This window comes from Thamnophis sirtalis, unplaced genomic scaffold (genome assembly GCF_051295495.1).
Source record: "Thamnophis sirtalis isolate CommonGarterSnake01/CBP01778 unplaced genomic scaffold, rThaSir2_p1.2 scaffold_4, whole genome shotgun sequence".
In the NCBI taxonomy this organism is placed as follows: Eukaryota; Metazoa; Chordata; class Lepidosauria; order Squamata; family Natricidae; genus Thamnophis; species Thamnophis sirtalis.
This window is the reverse complement of record NW_028261384.1, coordinates 56,658,306-56,673,772: the sequence shown is the minus strand read 5'-3', so window position 1 is coordinate 56,673,772 and position 15,467 is coordinate 56,658,306. Positions and strand designations below refer to the sequence as shown.

The following is a 15,467-nucleotide window of genomic DNA, read 5'->3' as shown; positions in this document are numbered from 1 at the left end:
TGTACATATTGATTAAGTTCACCCAGCTCTTCTTTGTACAAATAAAAGCTGTTATTTTCCAAGCCTCTTTTGAGTCTCATTTTCGGCATTCCAGTGATTTAAATAGTTTTGTACCTTACAAAGAGAAAGCTATAATGAAAAATTATAATTCATTTTACACATCGTATATACCGGTATAAAGACAATTACGCAGAGAAGAAATATTTGGGAGATTGAATTCCGACCCAGCCACAGTAGGATGCAATGATTTCAATCGAACCTTCCAAAAAATGGCCAAATTCTTTTATTTCTATCTCTTTAACAAAGGGAGGGGGGAGGCTGCTAGGTGATGACAGTGAAAGCCCTTAAATGCATTGTATCCTACACCATATTATTTTATCCCCTGCGCACTGGGAAAGGGCGGGAAATAACGTAAACACTAACAAGAACACAACACCAGTGTTTCCGACTTTGAAACCCTTGAACTATCGCACGAACCCCCTCCTTCCAAAAAGCAGTTAACCCGCCTTTTCGCCCACGCGACAACTAAAGGACTTCGTTTCCGTCAGCACGAACACTCGATCAGCCAATGATATTTTAAAGAAGACGCTCGCGAGGTTTTCGTTTCTTCACCATGGCAACCTCAGTCCGGTAAATCGTGGCGTCGTCTTCTCTGTGGGCCACCGGTGGTTCGTCATGGTGAGCAACCGACACTTCTGCTGTTTTTCAACCGCCACTTCAATATTCGGTTATGCTCGAATAATTTGGGATTATTCGCACAAAATGTGGCGTTTCTCTCCCCCAACTCAAAATAGGCCTGATATTCCAAATTATCAGTTTAGATCTTTACATTAGAAATTAAAATAGTGTAAGACCCCTGTGACGCTAAAGAAAGGGCTACCAATTCTTGACTGCAAAAATCCGTACAACACTGATTTGGAAGCTTTTATTTACGCCGAATTCGCATTACACACATATCTCTCTGATACTGGATTTTGTCTTGCAGTATTTGATCATGAGCCCCCTTCCCCTCCCCTCTTGCTAATTTACTGTCAAATCACTTGCAGGATCATTCTTAGTATTGATTTATGCTGGACAGATCAGACAGAAATAGTTGTCCACCTTCAGTAGAGGTATCTTTGAATGAGTGAGCATGGGATTGTTGATATCAAATGAATCTGAGAATGTCGATGAATTTCTATTCTCTTATCCTCATTTTTCTTTTTGCATACTAAGAGTGTGTGAAGATTGTATAAATTCAGTTTTTATAGTATTGATTAACATGGCTACCAGGTTTGATTTTAAAATCTGGACAATGTAATTATATAATGGGCACAGTGACTTAAAATGGTGTATATACAATATTTTATTAAAGTGAAATCATCTGAATATATTTTCAGAAAATTTTCTATAAATCATTTAGGTATGGGAAAGCTTAAGTACCCTTTAAATTAAGCATATATGTTCTTTAAATGTGATAGAAAGTCCTTTAAATATTATAGAAAATCTTTATTTCAGTATTTTATATTCTATATGCAGGCAGAGTTGGGTCTAAATGATCACCATCAGAATGAAGTAATCAACTACATGCGATTTGCACGCTCTAAACGTAGTCTGCGCCTTAAGACGGTAGACTCTTGTTTTCAAGATCTTAAGGAAAGCAGGTAATATGAGAATGGGAAAATTAACATAGAGGTGAATTTTAGCCATAATTTTAAACATACTGTCAAAAATGCATACTCTAATTAGATCATGATCATATTTACCAATATGAGAAATGTAACTATACTCCAACTATGCCTAAGATTTGGAAGCATTCTCATGTTCAGTTTAAATCTTTTTAATTTTATTTTCAACATTTATGCCAGATAACATATGGTACATATAAATAATGATACAAAATAAACAGTAATAGAAAATAAATAGTGATAAGATTCAAACACATTTAGCTGATATGCATTAGAGCAGTCTCACCAACCAGTGGTCTGTGAGAATATTTTTTTGGTCTGCAGAAAAATGATTTGCATTTTTTATATTGCCCTAAATACTATTTATCTTTTTAAAAAAAACATATTAGTGGTCCACGGGATTTAAAATTATGAATTTAGTGGTCCCTGATGTCCGAAAGGTTGGTGACTCCTTCATTAGAGTCTACAAAACTGGGATTACATTCATTAAGGAAAACAGTCACATGGGCAGTAATGTGGACATCTACCTTAACGATGCTGCTCTCAGTGATTGGGATTCTAATCCCAATTGTGGTTAAAAATTGAAGACTACTTATATATAGATTGATGTAATAAATAAATATAAAATAAATAAGTAAATTACTTACAAATTTAGGAATGACATTCTTAATGTATAGGTTTCATCTTTGCTATTTATTGATAAAATGAGTAATTTCCTCTGAGACTATAAATTTATGCTGGTTTTTGCTAGTTTTGCTGAATAAATTTATGAATAAATCTGAATTACATTCATAACATATTACATCTTGGCTATATTTAGTGAAATGGAATGCCTACATAATCTTTTCAAAAATGATTTTGGAATAGTTAGCATAGTTTTAAAAAAAATTCTATTTCTGGATTCTTCTCTTTAGGCTTGTGGAAGATACATTCACTGTTGATGAAGTGACTGATATCCTGGATGGTTTACAGACTGTAGTGCATAGTGAGGTGGAATCAGAACTTATTAATGCAACTTACACCAATGTATTACTTTTACGACAATTTTTTTCCCAGGCAGAGAAATGGTGTCTTAAATTACAGACTGATATTTCAGAACTGGAAAATAGGTGAGGATTTTAAAGATAACTTAAAAGGATAGGTTTTATATATTTCTATTAATACATATAATTTCTTTATTTATAATGAATTGACTCACTACATTGGTATAATAAGAACACCTGAAGGGTCAATTTAACGGATTTATTGCTGAAAGCCTATGTACAGCAATCTTCTCATGTAATAATCAGTTTGTCTAGAGTCAGATAAGGCTCAGTTGTAGTCCTGAGGGGGAGGGGTTGGATATACTTTGTTTGAATCTACATAATGATTATAGTCTGATCCCCCTTTCACCCATCTCCCTGGTTCTGCCAGTCCTTCTCTTATGTCTAATTAGCATCTGAGATCAACCAAGGTTAGCTGAGACATTCTGCCATCTACTGAATGTAATTTAATGTTCAATAGACTTAACTAACATGTTTATTGCTTTTTTCAAGGGATTTATTAGAACAAGTTGCTGAGTTTGAAAAATCAGAATTTACATCTTCAAATAAGAAGGTATGACTTTATTTTTAAAAGAGTGATCAAATGGAAGAATAGCTGTGGCTTTATATTGCTGTCATGGGTAATGTAAAGGTCCTGAGGATTTTATAGAAATTTAGTATAAGACATTATTCTAATTTTTTGTCCTCAGGTTTTTTTTACTGCCTTGATTAGTTTGGTATCTGGTTCTCTGGTTAATACAACATTTTATTTTCTTCTCTTAACTTCTGCACAATGGTTCCACCACAAATGCGTGCACAACAAAAGCGCACCTGACTAAACCGCAGTGTCTAAAGCGCGGTGACAAAACCGTGCGACGAATGAATGATGAATTAACCCTAAAGTGCGCCGACAGAAGCGCGCCGACAGAAGCGCGCTGTAACGTAACCCTAAACCTAACCCTAAACCTAACCCTAAACCTAACCGTAAATCTTACCTTAAATTAAATCGCGTTTCTGTCGGCGCACTGTTGTCGGCGCGCTGTTGTCGGCGCGCTTTTGACATCGCGGTTTTAGCGCTGCGGTGTTGTCGGCGCGCTTATGACGTTCGCGCTTTTCTCGGGTCACGCTGCACAATAACCTACCCCTTCCCCCATGTCTTCAGCATTGGTTAGTTAGTGTCCCTTGACAGGCTTATTAATAGTAAATAGATGTCTACTTCAGTTCAGTTCAGTTCAGTTTATTAAATTTATATGCCGCCCTTTTCCCCAGAAGGGGACTCAGGGCGGCTCACAACTCGAACCAGGGAGGGGGATACAGACAAAAGATTTAAAACAACAGTATAACAATATATAATTTAAAACTCACAACAGTCATACCATTCGAGACGGGGGCAACAGCTCTTTAGCCCCAGGCCTGTCGGAACAACCAGGTTTTGAGGGCTTTGCAGAAGGCCTGGAGGGTGGTGAGGGTTCGAATCTCCACGGGGAGTTCGTTCCAAAGGGTCGGAGCAACCACAGAGAAGGCTCTCCTCCGGGTAGTCGCCAGTCGACACTGGCCGGCGGATGGGATTCGGAGGAGGCCTAATCTGTGGGATCTAATCGGTCCTAGTGGAGGTAATTGGCAGCAGGCAGTCTCTCAAATACCCAGGTCCAATACCATGAAGGGCTTTATAAGTGACGACTAGCGCTTTGAAGCATATCCGGAGACCAATAGGCAGCCAGTGCAGCTCGCGGAGGATAGGTGTTACGTGGGTGAACCGAGGTACACCCATGATCGCTCGCGCGGCTGCATTCTGGACAAGCTGAAGTCTCCGAATACTCTTCAAGGGCTGCCCCATGAAGAGCACGTTGCAGTAGTCCAGTCTAGAGGTCACAAGGGCACGAGTGACTGTTGTGAGGACCTCCCGGTTCAGGTAGGGACGCAACTGGTGCACCAGGCGAACCTGGGCAAATGCCCCCCTGGTCACAGCCGACAAGTGGTGTTCAAAAGTCAGCTGTGGGTCCAGGAGGACTCCCAAATTGCAAACCCTGTCTGAGGGGCGTACTGTTTGACCCCCCAGCCTGAGAGATGGAACACTTGGCCAATTAGTAGGAGGGAAACACACCAGCCACTCGGTCTTATCTGGATTGAGTACTTTCTTTAGCAGTAAATGTAGCGCAGATAGCACAAATCAATACAAAGTATTTTGGGCACTCACTATGTTCAAGTCTGAATATGTGACCAGTCAGAAGGAGGAAGTGGCTGAATTTGGTTTGTCAATTGCAATTTAAGGACAAATAGTACAGAAAGTTATTTTTGTAAGTCAGAGATTCTCTTTGAGGACACAGCTGGCATTAGGGTTGGAAAATGTTGGAGCCAATATTAAAGGGAAGATTTTACCAGTTTTACCAGCTGGATAGGTCCAATTTACCAAGATTTAAATAAGGCCAACCTGAGGCCAATCTTCTATAATTTAGAAATTCCTATATAGGTAGGTGTTTATGTTAAATAGCTGCAATACAGGAAAAGTGTATGGTAAATACACACTTATTTCTTCATAAATATACACAATGTATCTTCTATGGGCAAGTGATTGCCCATTTCAAGAATCCTTCCAATGTTATCAAAAGTTGTTATAAAGTAGTTTTTGCTTACTAGGTTCATATCCAAAGATACATACATAATTGTTTAAAAAATTTAAATAGTATATAGAATCAAAGAAAACACTTGGAAGATATAAAGCAGCTTTTCAAATCTCTTTAATTGCAAAACAACATTTGTTTTCTGTTTTTATCTTTGGTGTTATTTCATTTACAGAATATGTGTGTGATCTTGTCTGATTGAAAATGCTAACTAGAAATGATTTTTCCGATCAGAATAAGAAGGATGAACAATAATTTCTATATATTAATTTTAGAATATACCTTAAAATTAGTTTGATTTGGGAGATCCTACTTCTGAATAAAAATATATTATGTTAGAGATACTTGATTTGTATTTTTTTTCTTTTTAGCTGAATCCAGAGTTGGTTAAAACTAAACTTACTCCATTGCATGAGGGAGCATCAGAATTGCTAAACAAGGTGACCATTCATGTAATAATTGTTTCACTTCACTCCATCAGTGTAACTAGTTATTAATTAAACTAAATGTATTCCTTATTATTCAAGCTATATTTAGAAGTTTAAATAATCTATTGTAATAACTTTAAATTGCTAATGATTTACTAGTAAAAACAAATTCTCTGTATTTTAGCATACATAGCTGAAAAAGGAAAAATCCACAAATGATTTGGAAACACTTGAAAAAAGAAAAATAACAAATAATTTGGAAATATTGTATTTTTTTCTTTGTATTCAAGTAGACTAAATGTTCAAAAAATATTTAAAAGAGATCATAATTTTTTTGAATGCACAGTAGTACTCTGGAGCTTGAGTAAAATGGAACCAAATTTTGTTCTGGAGAGAAGCTTCAAAAGAAAGATTATATTTCAAAATATGAGCTTGATAAGGCTGGTGTCTGAGATGCTACCAATTGCTTCTGTCAACGTAGTGCATTCATTGGGAGAACTTTAGAAAATGTAACATTCCCTAAAAGTTCTCCAAGTGCATCACATTGGGATAAGTAGTTGGCAGCATCTCAGAATGTTGACTGTTTATTATTTATTACTTCCTGGTCAGTGATCCAGAGCATATATAGCCTGCCCCATGCTTTCCAGTATACATGTACAGGCAGTTAAAAAACACAGTTGGGACCGAAAACTCAGTTATTGAGGAAAGTAGTAGTTAAACACAACACCCATGTAACTGTATTGCTGTTTTTTCAGTTACTGAATGAAGAAACATACTGCTTCCCTGATTTTGGGTTTTATTGATTAGATAGATTTGTTATAGAAGAAATGGCTAGTTTATACTATTATGTAAAAGTAAAAAAATGAAGTTTGATGTTACTATCTTATTCTACTGCACCAAAGGGAATCAGAAATCAATGCCTTTTCTTTCTTTTCCTCTTCTTTTCTACACTTTTCCCTTCGCTTTTCTCTCCCCTATTTTTCCTATTACTTGCTTTTATATTTTTGTATTTGATATTATAAACTAATAAAAAGGACAACTCGAAAAGGATTTTGGCACCACTTCTGCACTCAGCAGAGGAATTTAATTCCCCTTTGTGCATAGAAGGAAATCCCTTTGGCAGGATGCAGGATCATCATCATCTTCAAGATTTCTGTTTTTGCATCCTGCCAAAGCAGTTCAGCTTCCTTTGGGAAGCAGCTCTTTCAACCAGTCCATAGAGACAAGAGGAGATTTCTCAACAGATGTCAGCAGCTTACAACCTTCCCTGCCAGCTTCTCTGTTGATTTGTTAATTCATTTGTTTCACAATCCTTGTTTATTCATAGGTGTTTCAAGATATTTAACTTCCTTTATATACATATACACAGATATTATATATATATATGTTATATTTATGCTGATAAATAAACTTTATTTATCAGCATAAATATAACAAATATAACAAAAGAGGCAACAGTAAAAAATATTGGGTTTCTGTCTGGATGGTCTCTTGTGATGATATATAAAAATAAATAAATAAATTTATATATATATATATATATATATATATATATATATATATATATATATATATATATATATATATATATATATATATATATATATATATATATATATATATATATATATATATATATATATATTTTCATTATTGATTAAGATTCACAAGAATAAATGTTATTATTTCCAGCTAATGATTTTTATGTTGCTTTTTGTAGTACGTTACTAATTGGATTATAGAATGTTAGGTCTAAATCTTGGATGTTTGATGAGAATATATATAACGAGTGTACCCTAAGAACGGTAATCCGAACAACCTGTCATTTTATGTTAATATAACAATATGAAGCCTAAGCATAACCAGCGGTTAGATTTTTTTAACTTAGTTTACTGTGTCAGGAATTTAGCAGAAGAAATAGTCAAATATTGTATGTAGGAAAAATTCAGATTGTCAATAGAAATAGAAAAATATAGGAATAGATGTACATAAAACAATTGAAATTAATCCATTCCTCCTCCCAAATTACAAAAGGACTATTTACCAATATCATTAGTTTATTATCCTTAGTTTATTCCCACTATTTCCTTCACTTTGTAGTCCATCAGCAGCAACATAATCAAACAGGAAACATTAACTGAAAAGAGGTGTTAGTTCTGGCCAGATGAAATGATTTGTATTGCTAAAATAAAATGTGTCAAAGCCTAATAATCTCATATTGGGGTTTATGTATTTTACGAAGGCAAATATATTTTAATTAATTTAATTTATAACTTCAGTTATTTCTACAGCAATTAATGTATATGAGTTTGAGCAATGTGCAAGGATAAAAAAATAAATTTAAATATTAATTAAAGCCTACTTTGTCAGGGGAAATTCACACTAAATAAACAGACAATCTCTATGTACTGGTGCTGTATATAAGCATTACCTTTTTCAAACTGATAAATGATTCTATAAAACATTTAAATATTTCTACAGTTTGTTTGATAATTTGCCCGCAGGAAATTACAAGGCTTCATGAAGAAAATGAAAAACTGAAAACTCGATTAAAGACAATAGAGCTACAGGTAAAATCCTTAGATAAATTGAGTATAATTTTGACTTACCAAACATTCATTTAGTGCAACTGAGATACAATGGACATTTCTCTCTAGATATTCCACAAAATAATGGAAAAATCAGTTTCACCTGAAGATACTTACATTTATGGTAAATTAGATTATATTAAGTAATTTGAATCAATTTACTTAACTTGTATAATGATTTCATTTCACAAATAATGCAGATTGCTACAAAAATGACACAATTTGTAAAATATGCAAAAGACATGAGATGCACCGTGTTTCCCCAAAAATCAGACCAGATTTTATTTTCTTTTGACCTCCAGAAAACCGGCTAGAGCTTCTTTTTTTTGGGGGGGGGGTGTCTTATTTCCCCCCAATGTATCAGTATGAGGCAGGCCCCTTGTGCCAGCCTCGTGAAGGGTTACAGACCATCTCGCCATTCACGAATCAGCTGATTTGCTTGTGCCACTCAGGCTGCTACCTCCAGCAAGCATGGTTACTTTTGCAGCCAATTGCAGCTGCAAAAGACACTAGAGGCCAAGCGACACATCCTACATGCCTCATGCCTACCTTATGTAATGGTGATAGTTACAGCAGGCAATTCCGTCCACAGAACAGTTGCCTTGTGGGTGCCGCTTCTGCTGTTGCCTCCTGCAAGCACAGCACTTTTTGCCATCGATTGTGACCACAAAAGCAGCAAGAGGCCAAGCAACATGCCCCACACACCTCGCACTGGCCTTCTGAAAGGTACTGTAGCAGCAGCTGTCCACAATATTTTAACTGTTATTTCGTCCTGAGCCAGGTGGCCCAGTACGATGTTAAAAGTCAACATTTCAGAAATGTAGCTGCGGAGGTCTCCTTGCCCTGCACAGACTCCCTCCATGGCTTCGGAGCCTCCAGTCTTGCAATCCTGTGCGGGAAGGCAGAGGTTTGACCAAAGCTGCGGTGGGAAAGCGATGCACAAGGAGATTCCGTAGCTACAGTAACATTTCTGAAATGTTGGGCCATACTGGGCCATGTGAGTCAGGACAAAATAACGGTAAAAAAAATAGTGCATAGCTGCTGTTATAAGTACTCTTTAGAAGGTTCAGTGTGAAGTGTGTGGGGTGCGTTGCTTTTGTGGCTGCAATCAATGGCAAAAGTAACCACGCTAACTGGAGGCAGTGGCCAGAGCAGCACCCATGAGGCAGCTGTTCCGTGGACAGAATTGCCCTGCTGTGACTGTCGCCGTTAGGTAAGAAGGGCATGAGGCATGTGGAGTGCATTGCGTGACCTCTAGCTTCTTTTGAGGCCGCAATTAGCTGCAAAAGCGGCCACATACTGGAGACAGCAGCTGCAGCGTCTCAGTTGATCCATGGGCCCCGATTAAGGGGCCGAGCAACTCAGGTGACCAGAGAAAGGAAGGGCTGCCTCCTGTGCTGCCCACACCCACCCACTTCAATAGGACTTAATTTTGGGGGTAGGGATTATATTAGGCCTACCCCCCAAAAAAATCAGACTAGGCCTTACTTTTTGAATAAGTCATATTTTGGGGAAAACAGTAGTTCTCAATGAATGACATATTTTCATATTTAAGTGTGTATCCAACATGATCTGTTAAATTGAGGCTTTACCGTAGATGGGTAGCAGTGGTAGGTTCTGGATCCCATCGCAACTTGTACGCTGCGATGGGGCCAGACATCCACCTCGGGCATATATATGCAACTACCCTGTGATGCCCCAGCTGCTTGCCGAGGTTGCGCAGCTGCCATACGTTGTGCTCAATTGCCCGTTTCCCTCAAAAAGAGGTAAGAAATGTGAGCGGGCGGATGGCCCCACCAAAACACTGTTCTGGTACAGTGGCTGCTGCTCCCAGCTGCCTCCGGTACACCCATACCGGGCTATATCGTGCATAACCCACCACTGATGGATAGATGGAAGAATATAATCAGAAGAAGAAAATAGTAAACCATTTCTGGAGTGGATGAATGTTTCTTTTTAAAATAAGTTTTGACCTGAATTTTAAAATCTTTTGCAGGCTACAAATGCACTAGATGAAAAATCAAAGTTAGAAAAGGCTTTACAGAACATTCAGATTGCTCAGGGGGATCGAAAGGTATAAATATTTTTAGACCATATCAAATAACTGTTTTGATAAAATTGTTTTGATAAAACTGTTTGGATAAAATTATTCCATGAAAATTAGCTGTGTTTCAAAATTTTATGGTGAATTTAAATCAGATATAATGCTTAAGTCACTATAATGCTTTGCCGTATAGTCCAATTTTAAACCATAATATTAAAAATCTCCCTGTTCATCCTATTTTTTCTCAAATTCTGTGATATTCCTAATATACATAGCTATTCCATTTTGCATTAGCAAATTAACACTATCTTTTTAATACATGCCTCTCAAAGATACAATGTTGCATAAAGGTTTGTGAACCCCTTTGAATTTTCAATATATCTGCATAAATATTCTCTAAAATGTGATCTATTCTTCAAACAAATCCTAAATCTAAATAAAGAGAACCTAATTAAACAGATGAGTTAAAACATTACTTCAACTCAACTTTTTAACATTAATTTAATTCTTCATTTGTGAATAGGCTTTTGATTTCTGATAAATAAATATCAATTTCTCCACGGTCCCACTAATTTCCTTCAGGCTTGTTGAATCTTTGTTTGTTTGTTCCTGCTGGCTCATTTCTCAAAAGTAAAAGTTACGTTTAGAAATAGTTTATAAAGATCAGGAAGGGCTATTCAGTTGTTCAAAGAATCAATAAATATAAATATAAAATATGTGCAACATAATAAAAAATCAAAGACATTGTAGGCTTTAAAGCATCTCATTAAAGGCCATTATATTCTGTCATTACCAAACTTTGTACAATATTCAGCTCCTTGTGTTGGACCCCTTTCGTGATTTCAGTTGAGGAAAAATCAAAACGATCCAAGTAAACTAAAAATAGTTTCAAATATACTAGGATCAGTAGAATTGAAATAAATTCAACAAATGAAATAAAGTAGGATGAATCCACCATGAAATTCAAATAATTTTTCTGTAGAGTAATATTTTAAAATTATTGTTTTTTTTCCTAGAAGAACCTTCAGATTTCTGTATAGACCTCATTTATTGCCATTTGATTACCCAGCCTGTTAGTTGGGTAATTCTTAAAGATGTACCTACAAGTTTTGTGTAGGAATAGAATCAAATGCAAATTTGAAATTAATAAAACTATATATTGTATATAAATCTATTACGGTATTTTAGAAATATTAATAACACTAATAAAATAGATTTTCATTTTGTGAATCATCCATACGTTCCATGTTACTTTATTTTAAAAAGTAAATTTGCCTAATACTGTTTGTAAATTCATTTTACGTGTTTCTCCATTTTCTCAATGCTGTCAATTTAAAATTTTCATTTAATATTATTTTATAAATGTTAACAAATGCTATCCAATTGAATCCATTGAATTTTACAACTTCAGGTTTTCTACAGTATCTGTGGATTGGGTTTATTTCTATGAAATTCTGTGTAAGAATATAAGTAATCCTCTGCTTATGACCATATGTGGCCAGGAATCTCAGTCATTGAGTGAAGCGACTTCAGTCGCAGCTCCCTCAATTGTGGTTGTTAAATGAACAGCTGTGTGGATTGTTAAGCGGACTGCCAGGGAGAGCTCCTGAGCCTCCTAGGAATGGGCAGGAAGAGGACCCAGGCTTCTCATCATACCTTGAGCCTAACCCTTCTTCACCCTACCAGAGAAATCAATTCCTTGAACACTGATATTCACTAATGCTTTTGCCAGATTTTGGGCCCATTTCTACAGTGTGCCAAGGATTCCTACTCTGCAAGTATTTGTTGGAATATTTTCCTTCTAAACCTTTCTGAACCTTTCAGAGGGGAAATGGTGAATTCTAAAAGGTTCAGAATGCTGGCAATTTGTTGCATTTTCGCCAGATCTGAGGTCTGCTCCTTCAGTGTGCGGGATAATTTCTGCATGGAGGGGATGGGAAATCCCTTGGCATGCCAGGGAAACAAACATCAAATGTTAATATCTTCTCTGTCAGCTTCCCCGTTGACTTTATAGGGAAGATGACAGAGAAGATTGCAGATAGTGATACATAATTGCAGGGCACTTGGCAACCTGAGAAATCCTTAATCATAAATGCAAAAGATTTCCAAGCATCCAAAAGGTGGTCAAATAACACAAGCGGGTGGGTTGGTGCAACCTTTGAGTTTGGCTGTAAATGCTTTATGGCCCATAAAGCATCCATTCTGAAGATTACCTTTATCTGTCAATATTCTAACAAAGGAATATATTGCATGTATTTTTACATCTAAGAACTTCAGTTTTTTTAAAAGGGACATGTGGATATATATGTATATGTGGATGCATATATACTGTGTGCGTGTGTGTTTGTGGTAAAGGTTCCCTTTGCACATATGCGTTAGTGGTTCCCGACACTAGGGGATGGTTCTCATCTCCGTTTCAAAGCCAAAGAGCCAGCGCTGTCTGAAGATGTCTCCGTGGTCATGTGGTCGGCATGACTAAATAGCAAGGCACACGGAATGCTGTTATCTTCCCACCAAATCAAAGGTAGTCTCTATTTTTCTACCTGCATTTTTTACGTGCTTTCAAACTGCTAGGTTGGCAGAAGCTGGAACAAGTAATGGGAGCTCACTCCGTTTTGCGACGCTAGGGATTCAAACTGCCAAACTTTCTGATTGCCAAGTTCGGCATCTTAGCCACTGCCACCGCGTTAAATAAATATTTGGCTAAATATTTATTTTCTCAATAATCATATATCCTTTTTTTCCAGTTTAACAGTACTCAGGATGTTAGCGAACTAGAAAATACTATGGCTAATTTGAAGTGTCAGTTTGAGAGAACACTTCAAGACAGTACTGCAAGCCAAAAATCCTTGGAAGAGAATCTGGTGTCAACAAAACATGACTTACTTAAGGTTCAAGACCAGTTAGTACTGGCTGAAAAGGTTAGTTTCCCCAGCTGCATTTGTGGCCACTTTTTCCTTTTTTCAACTTTAATTATTATCTGTAATAGTAGCTAGATACCGTACTCTTGAAAAAATTATTTTAATCCCATGTTGATTTTAATAATAAAAAATAAGCTTCAACATATTATAAATATAAATAATTAAACACTATAAGTTTGATTAGGCTTTTTACATGAAATACTTTGCTAAACTAAACTTTTGTTGTACAAATACTCGATCATACTATTTTTCATGTATTTTTAGATATGGCATTTGGAATGTTTTAATGCTAGTATAATACAAATATATCTTTAAAATGATATTTTAATGATTCAAAATGTATAGGAATTAGAAAAGAAGTTCCAACAAACTGCTGCTTATCGCAATATGAAGGAGATTCTCTCAAAAAAGAACGATCAAATAAAAGAGTTACGAAAGAAGCTTTCAAAGTAAGTGATTGTCCTTCACCTGTATTTTTATATGTTCTCTTTTTTTATTAATGCTATTTGGTTTTACAGAAACATGACAAATTTTTAAAAATTCAAATTGTTTTTATGGATTGTTGCCAGCAACTTAGAATCATTATATGAAATAAGAAGCCATCGCAATCCTGTCAATAAATTAAATAAATAAATATGCTCCCAGGCTGTGGACCTGTTCTTTCAGGGGGAATGTGATTCTTCCAACAAATGATGATTATTTATTCAAACAATGTGAAATGCAAAATGTGTAGTGTGAAAAATTGCATTAAGTATTTTTCTATTTTACTTTCATAGATATGAGCCAGATGATTAATTCTGAAGAGGTTGTTTTGTTTCAAGAAACTGCCACAAAATGAAATGGAATGAAAATACATATTTGGGAAAAAGGATTTGTTGTTCAATATGTTTCAGTATGTTTTCTAAGCAGTCTACTTTTTAAAACATTTTATTATTAGAAAGACCTAAGTGAAAATGCTGAATAAAGAAAAATACATATTTGTGGTTTAGGACCATTTTAAATGTTAAGATCATAATATTGCATAATAACTACAAATGCAGAACATTTACCAATTTCTTTTTTCAGTAAAAACGTTTATTATGAACATAGTTCAAAATAGTTAATTATAGTTCTTTGCATACTGTTAAAATACTTTTCTAAGGAAACCTCCCTGCAGTTTTTATTTTTCTGAAATATTGCTATTCTGTTTCAGAATATTAGCTAGAAATGAGTTAATTCTGTTGCCATTAAACATAGCACCCACATTTGGCTTGAACCTGGTAAGAACTTGATCCCTGAGAAAGACACTTTTAGCTATGCAAAAGAGTTTTATTGTCAGACAAAGCAAAAAGCATTTACTAAGGAAGGTCTGGTCTTTATACGGGGTACAGAAATAAAGAAACAAATGCTACATAATATTCTGTATATGCGATGTGCAAAAAGTAACTGATAAAACAATAAAACATTAAGTAAACAAGATAGACACAATTAAAATATGTTGCCTCTTCCGCTTTTCCATTAGGCTTGTTTTGTTTAATATTTGCAATACACAAGGACTTCAGACTATGCTCCTTATTTGTTTCCTTTCTGAAAAAGCTAATATTTGCATATAAAAGAAATAAATGGTTTTGGCTAAAATGAAAAGATGATTTTCTGAACATTCCTGCTAAATACTAATACCACCTTTATTAAAAATCTAAGAATGAATCCTACAACTCCAGGTAACAATTTGACCATTTGGTTCTTTTTGAGAAGGACAGTGGCTTTGCAGAATCATCAAAATCTAGAATGAACCCCTTCAGATTTGATCATCTTTATAGGGGAATTTATAAGAAGTATAAATTCTTCTATCTGAAATGGATGTTTCTGGTCACTTAAAGGGATCTCAGAGTGCTACCTTCCAGAATGATTGTGCTTGTTTCTGTAAAGATAGAAACTGGTAGTTATTTCATTTCCCCTTCCCATGGATTAACGAAGATGGCAGGGAGATACCACTATCCTTTTGGGAGTCCTTGGCCTTGGAGGTTTCCACAAAGGGCTTCAGGAGCAAGCCAGTCTTCAATAGCTTGGGTACCATAATGGCCTTTCATGTGCACAGTAATTGTTGAGTCAGAAAACTAAGAAAAGCATACGTAGCAACTGGTTGTGCATTCGGAACCATCCAGAATGAATTCTTCCAATAAGACATGGAAAGTAG

At 35.8% G+C, this 15,467-nt stretch overlaps 1 protein-coding gene across 1 annotated transcript; it reads left to right on the top strand.

The window, feature by feature from the left end:
- Nucleotides 1-542: 542 nt before the first annotated feature.
- LZTFL1 (leucine zipper transcription factor like 1) lies at nt 543-14,914 on the top strand. Its single transcript, XM_087712965.1, has 10 exons — nt 543-678; nt 1,519-1,643; nt 2,582-2,776; nt 3,203-3,263; nt 5,682-5,750; nt 8,243-8,308; nt 10,323-10,400; nt 13,118-13,291; nt 13,637-13,740; nt 14,068-14,914. The coding sequence occupies exons 1-10, from the start codon at nt 676-678 to the stop codon at nt 14,084-14,086; spliced, it is 894 nt and encodes a 297-aa protein (XP_087569091.1). The 5' UTR covers nt 543-675; the 3' UTR covers nt 14,087-14,914.
- The last annotated feature ends 553 nt before the right edge of the window (nt 14,915-15,467 follow it).

Coding starts and splice junctions, on each gene's coding strand:
- LZTFL1 (XM_087712965.1), top strand. Junction 8,309..10,322: donor TAAAGACAATAGAGCTACAG/GTAAAATCCTTA, acceptor AATCTTTTGCAG/GCTACAAATGCACTAGATGA. Junction 13,292..13,636: donor AGTTAGTACTGGCTGAAAAG/GTTAGTTTCCCC, acceptor CAAAATGTATAG/GAATTAGAAAAGAAGTTCCA.